This window comes from Ursus americanus, chromosome 1, assembly GCF_024610735.1.
Source record: "Ursus americanus isolate L20-20 chromosome 1, mUrsAme1.1.p, whole genome shotgun sequence".
Classification (NCBI taxonomy): domain Eukaryota; kingdom Metazoa; phylum Chordata; class Mammalia; order Carnivora; family Ursidae; genus Ursus; species Ursus americanus.
This window is the reverse complement of record NC_142127.1, coordinates 92464949-92470948: the sequence shown is the minus strand read 5'-3', so window position 1 is coordinate 92470948 and position 6000 is coordinate 92464949. Positions and strand designations below refer to the sequence as shown.

General features: G+C 53.5%; 1 protein-coding gene across 4 annotated transcripts in view; it reads left to right on the top strand.

Moving 5' to 3' along the window:
- The first annotated feature begins 2556 nt into the window (after positions 1 to 2556).
- The window catches only part of PAX3 (paired box 3), a 93236-nt gene continuing 89792 nt past the window's right edge, over positions 2557 to 6000 (top strand). For 3 of the 4 annotated variants that reach the window (XM_045775321.1, XM_087867148.1, XM_045775322.1), the window contains exons 1-3: positions 2557 to 2641; positions 3929 to 4164; positions 5489 to 5618. In XM_045775321.1, the coding sequence (XP_045631277.1) occupies positions 2557 to 2641; positions 3929 to 4164; positions 5489 to 5618 (451 nt within the window). The remainder of the gene's footprint in view (positions 2642 to 3928; positions 4165 to 5488; positions 5619 to 6000) is intronic. The other variant, XM_045775323.1, reaches the window with a different exon arrangement.

Sequence of the window (6000 nt, the reverse complement as noted above, 5' to 3'; positions counted from 1 at the left end):
GGGTACTTTAGATCCAGTTCAAGCTGCAGTACTTCCATTCCGGGATCTCCCTGGCCCCGCCGCTCACGGTGGCTGGACGCGCAACCCGGGAGAACGAGTCTGCGGCAAGCGCGTCCCTTCCCGGATCTGCCAGCTTTGGGGAGGAGAGCGCCGGGTCACCGCCTCCAGGGTTTGGAGACCGAGCCCCCGGCTCAGAAACAAGTGAGACTCAGTCCTGGGTGTTCCTGGGTTCCTTTCAGCGGCGAGTTGAGTCTGCATGTGCCCTCTGAAAATACACTTTGGGTACCTCCCTCTCCCAACTACCGCTGATCCTAGAAAATGCCCTCTCTGCTCCACTCAACCTTCTGAAGACGAAAACTTGAAAAAATTCTAGCTCCCGAGATGCAATCCCTGAGAAGTGGCTTAGGAAACCAGGACACAGACAAGTTTGCAGAAGGGAAATGAGAAAGTTTTCCCCTTGACAAATTGAGTCATTTTACATAAAATCGGGTTAAAGAGGGCTTCATCCTAAGCAGCGTCTCTCCTTTGTACTGTGAACGCACGTGGGCCCTCCCCTCTTGGGTGGATGAGGAGATGTCCCGACTTTTCCCATTTTTCCAGAGGCCTGTCTCGGCTGCTCCGGAGGTCAGTCGAACCTTTTAATGTTGCAGCCCAGCCGAAAGCTGCCTGCTTTTCCCGCTTGCGAGTGGATTTTTAAAGGGCCAACTCCCGGAGGGTTGAGCAGCTATACGCTTCCCGCCACCCCCACCCCGCCATCTTCCCTTCTGTGTTTGCCTTAATTAGGGGGTGGGGAAGTGGGGTTGGGGGCCGAGTTCACGTAAAAACTGTCAAAGGAGTTGGGGGATGGGAAACCGAGAAAAAGAGAGAGTGAGAGAGAGAGAGGGGTGGAGAACTCGGGAGCAGGAAAATTTCAAAAATCGTAAAAGGAAAAGGGGGAACTTGAAGCCCAGAAGTCATTGTTTCCTTTATTTCAAAGGGAAAAACCTGCCCGATTCTCATCCTTTTGATTGATTAAGGCCCTGAATACCTCGCAGTCCCGGAGTGACAGTCCTTGAATAGACTCGAGCGAATAAAGCGCAGTGCTGAGCGCGGGGCTGGCACTCGGGGGTGTAAAGGAGGCGAGTTCGCTGGCACTTACCAAGTTATAAATAAAAGGCTATGCACAATGGTACCTTCTCTAAGGACAGACAGTCTTTACAACACTCCTGGCGTCATATCCTGCTGGGGACACTTCAGCTCCTAGCCAAGGCTTCGCTCCTTTTATTTTTCCAGCAGTTTAGTCTGAATACCATAATAAATTCCTGAGAACAAACGCTGCAGCCGGGCAAAACTTTAACATATAGACACGTCTCCGCCGCGTTGGGAATCTATACCTCGAGATTTAGAGCTGCTGCTTCCCAGAGTGGGTTTTTCAATCAAGCAGAGACAGTTTTCCTCGCCCTCCCCTCCCCAGACTTCAACTCGCGAGTCCTAGGGCCTCCCCATGGCTGCCCAAGCTTCACACTACTCCTGCTCCCAGACGGAGAAGACAAAAGAACTTATCAGCACACCCTGGACTCCTCCTGGGAGGAACCCCACCGGGAGGACCCCTATAACAAACCTAGGCCAAAGGGGCATTGGCCAGAGGAAGGAAGGCAAAGCATGTCAGGGGCTCCCGATGCCTTCTTATTGGAATTGCGCCCCCTCCCGTGGTAGTAAACCAAGAAAAATGAGAGAGGAAGAAGTCACAGGTAGAAAAATAAGAGACATAGACAAGGAGACGGGATGAGAGAAATAGAGTCAGAGACTGAGAAAGACACACAGAGATACACCGAGAGAGACAGAGACAAAAGAAGTAGAAAGTCAGGGAGAGAAAGTCAGATACACATAGAGTGAGACAAAGAAATAGGGAGTCCTCTTCTCTCGGCAGCTGCCGTCTCCTTCGGGCTCTCTCTCCCGGTTTCCACGGGTCTGCGCTTCTCTTCCGGGGAAGGGGCGCAGCGTGGGTCCCTCTCCGGGCCGGCCAAGGCCTTGGCACTGCCGCGGATGGGAAGAGAAAGTGGCCGCTGTCGCCCAATCAGCGCGTGTCTCCGCCACCCGGGACGGTCTCCCCGTCGGCCAATCGCAGCTCAGGGCTCCTGACCAAGCTTTGGGTGAAAGAACTAATAAATGCTCCCGAGCCCGGATCCCCGCACTCGGTGTCACGACGGGAGGAGACTCAGGCCGGCCGCGCTCCCGCCCCCACCCCCTCCCTGGCTCGTCGCGGCGCTCGGAGCCCCCTCCCCAGCGCCCCCAGCCTCAGGGCCACTCGCTCAGACTCGCACGAAACTTTTTCGCCCTGGGCTCTCGATCCTGGACTCTGGGCCTCCCTGCCCGCCCCTTTCCCCGGTTCCTTCTCGAGCCTCGCTCTGGGCTAGGAGCGAGCAGTTCGCCTCCCCGCGTCCCTCCCTCGCTCTCCAGCCTTTTTGGGGAGGGGCTTTCCACGCTCCGGGGAGTTTCCGAGGGTCGCCAGCGCCGCGCTTGCCTTTCCATTTCGCCTTCACCTGGATATAATTTCCAAGCGAAGCTGCCCCCAGGATGACCACGCTGGCCGGAGCTGTGCCCAGGATGATGCGGCCGGGCCCGGGGCAGAACTACCCGCGCAGCGGCTTCCCTCTGGAAGGTAAGGGAGGGCCTCAGCGCCGCCCGGGGCCGTAACCGGGCTGCTCCATCTACCCAGGGTCTCCACCAGCTTCTTCCGAGTGCCCAGGGACCCGATTCCCTGGGCACCCCTACCGCAGGAGGTAACAGTCGCGTCGAGATCTCCACTCGATTTTCTCCCTGCAAACAGACCGCAGTTCTTTCTGCAAACCCTGGGGGAGCCTGGTGGCCAGGCCTGCTCCAGGCGGGTCCTCTTTCTTCTGCTGTTTTGGAAATGCCCTGGTAGGAAAGGGATGAATCAGTTCCTGAGCACCCAGAAAGCAACTTCTACGCATTTGTCCACCCCGAGGCATCTCAAAATTGTCCCGGCTGTGCCCATATTTGCTAAGCTCTTGTTAGTTCCGAAAGAATTTTCTTGCCGCTGCAAAGTGTAGTGGCAGACATTCCGTGGCATCGTGCTTGGAATTTTTAGTATTAATTAATTAATTAGAGTTCCATTCATCTCAAGTGGGGTCCCGAAGTTTCCAGAACCCTTCTGGGGAACTGCCTTTCAGTCATCCAGAAGGGACTCCCAAGGCAGGAAGACTTGCAAGCCTGAGCCCTTCTGGATAGTTTGCGAGGTTGGAGCACTGGAAAGGGATGCCCACCCAGCCGGCCGGCCTTTCAGGCTGGGTCTAGAGTTGAATGTCATACCCAGAGCATGGATGGAGGTGAAGGGGTTTGTGAGCAGACCCGCCTGTCGTCTCTGTCCCAAGGTGTAACAGGTGACACACGCTGCCACCTGAGGCCTCTTTTCCGGACACTCTTTGACCTTTGCTTGCCGCACTCTTAGCCAGAAATCCCAAGGCTGTCAATTCCTCCAAGTCCCTTAGAAAGGGATGGTTCCAGTTGAGCGGGGTTTGGTATGAGTGGAGATCTAGAAGGCCCACGTCTGGGTAAACTTTTCTCTCTGCCAGGACGCTGTTTCTTGAGTAAACCTCAAGATACTAGCCACAGGGTCTCCCCCACCCTCAAAGTTGCCACTTTCTCCAGGCCCAAAAGGAAGACAGTTTCTCTGGGGCAAGTTATTTTGCCCTTCTTGTTCCCTTCACACAAGATTTTGTGCCCCGGAATTGCTTAATAATTTGAACAGATGTGATTGGAAAAGGGTCTAGGGCTGGTAGCCGGTTGTCGAGCAGTTTCAGTGCTATGGCTGTAACATGCCGATTGTCCAAAAGAGTGCGAAATGAGGTGGGCTCATTTTTCTGGCTGCTCTCTGTTCTCCCGCAATGACTTTCCCTTTGCCTCCCTTTTTGCCTTCTGCTCCCAGTGTCCACTCCCCTCGGCCAGGGCCGTGTCAACCAGCTTGGTGGCGTATTCATCAACGGCAGGCCGCTACCCAACCACATCCGCCACAAGATCGTGGAGATGGCCCACCACGGAATCCGGCCTTGTGTCATCTCCCGCCAGTTGCGTGTGTCCCACGGCTGCGTCTCTAAGATCCTGTGCAGGTACCAGGAGACAGGTTCCATCCGTCCTGGGGCCATTGGCGGCAGCAAGCCCAAGGTGAGCGCGGGGGCCTGGCCCTGAAGGCCTCCAGGCCTGTGGTCTCCTGGGTTAGGGAGGATGGGGTAGGGGCCTAGAACTGTCATCTGGGGCTTTCCAAGGAGTTATTTTTCAAGACTGGGAAGGGGCCTATGGGGTGTGTGTGTGTCTGTGCTGCCTAGGACGCTCCTCCTCCATAAATGTTAAGGGGAAACTCTAGCCTTTTGCAAAGGAGATACAGCACTTTAAAAAATGTGCTGGAACCCTAGAATACTCATCGAATTATTTTAATAGGCACACACCTAAAGCGTGCTGCTGTATGTGCCCACCTGTTGCTTGTTTCTTCCCCAAGAGTCTTCCCAACTCCCACCCACTGCACTGCCCTTGCCAAACCTAATCGAAGGAGCCACTTTTGGTTCTCTAATGGTTTCTCTCCCACCTTCTGTCCCCAATCTCCTCCAGTCCAAATTATCTTCAGGGAGTCAAAAGCTAGGGTGATTTGTTTTCTTTGTAATGAGCAGATGACTTGGCGTTTAAAAAGCAGTTTGGTAGTATCCTCAAATTATTTTGGTTCCTTTTAAAAAATGAAAGAGTCACACTGGCTAAGGCTTAGTGGGAGGGGATTACACAGGGTCTGTCTTTTCTTCTGGAAGTGGGGAAAATCCAATATAATTTTCTAGTTGCCACAGGGCAAAATCAAAAGGAGAGTTCTGGTAAACTGAAGACTTCCAAACACACTGGTCCCCATCTTCCCCCCGCCCCAGGTCCCCTTGCAACCTCTCCAAGAATCTCTGGAAACTACTTTTATTGGGGGAAAAAAGAGCTAGTCTCTCAAATTATCTGTATTTGTTATTCACTCTGATTAATTTTTTAAAACCTATATAATCAGCTTTTGCCTTTCGTTCAGTACTTCAATTTAGCTAAAATCGTGTGCTTTTTTGTGAGAGGTACAAGTTGCAGATCTAACTTGATTTTTTTGCTTCTCTTTCAAACATTCCCCTTTTTAGTTTCATTTTCATGTTGTTTCTGTGTAAGGAGTTGACTTTTATTTTCAGGGATCAGAAAGTACACCCTCCTCCCCATCCCAAGACGTTATAATTCTTCTTAATTTATCCCGGTTGTCCACGCTGAACTAGGGAGGAAGAGGGTCCCCAGAGATGGGGCGATCTCGCTTCTACCCCTTCCTAAAAGTAAACTTCGTCAGAGAGTTGGGGTCCTTTTGCTGACAGGGGGGCCTCTCCAGGGGATGCGGGAAGGAGCATCCTGCCGGGCCTGAAGGCGGTAGGGCCACCACGTTTGGCCCAGAGTACTGGGTACCAACGCCTGCCTGCCTGTTCTCTTAAAGCAGGTGACAACGCCTGACGTGGAGAAGAAAATTGAGGAATACAAAAGAGAGAACCCGGGCATGTTCAGCTGGGAAATTCGAGACAAATTACTTAAGGACGCTGTCTGTGATCGAAACACTGTGCCCTCAGGTACCAGGCCCATTAACGTCTCCCTGAGGCGTGGCCGTTAGACACTATTCCCCGGGCGGGTCATCCGAGCCACAATCACCCCAAGATCGATCTGGGCGATCGGGAGGCAGCCCCTCCCAGGGCCCTGAAATATTCACGAGCCAGACGCGCTTGTGGTGTTCTACCGAGAGGGGGCTGAGCTCCTGGTCCTGGGGTTGAGAGACCGCCAAGGGCTCCCCGAAGAGGATTTCTGTCGTGGAGGCAAAGGCAGGAAACGTGCGGCGGAGGCCAGGCGTTTATTAATATTGATGTTCCCTTTTAAAGAGAAACAAATGTTTTGGTAACCCCAACGAAGGGAGATGGGGCTGCGCCCGCCGAGGCTTTGCCTTGTGCGCGAAGGAGG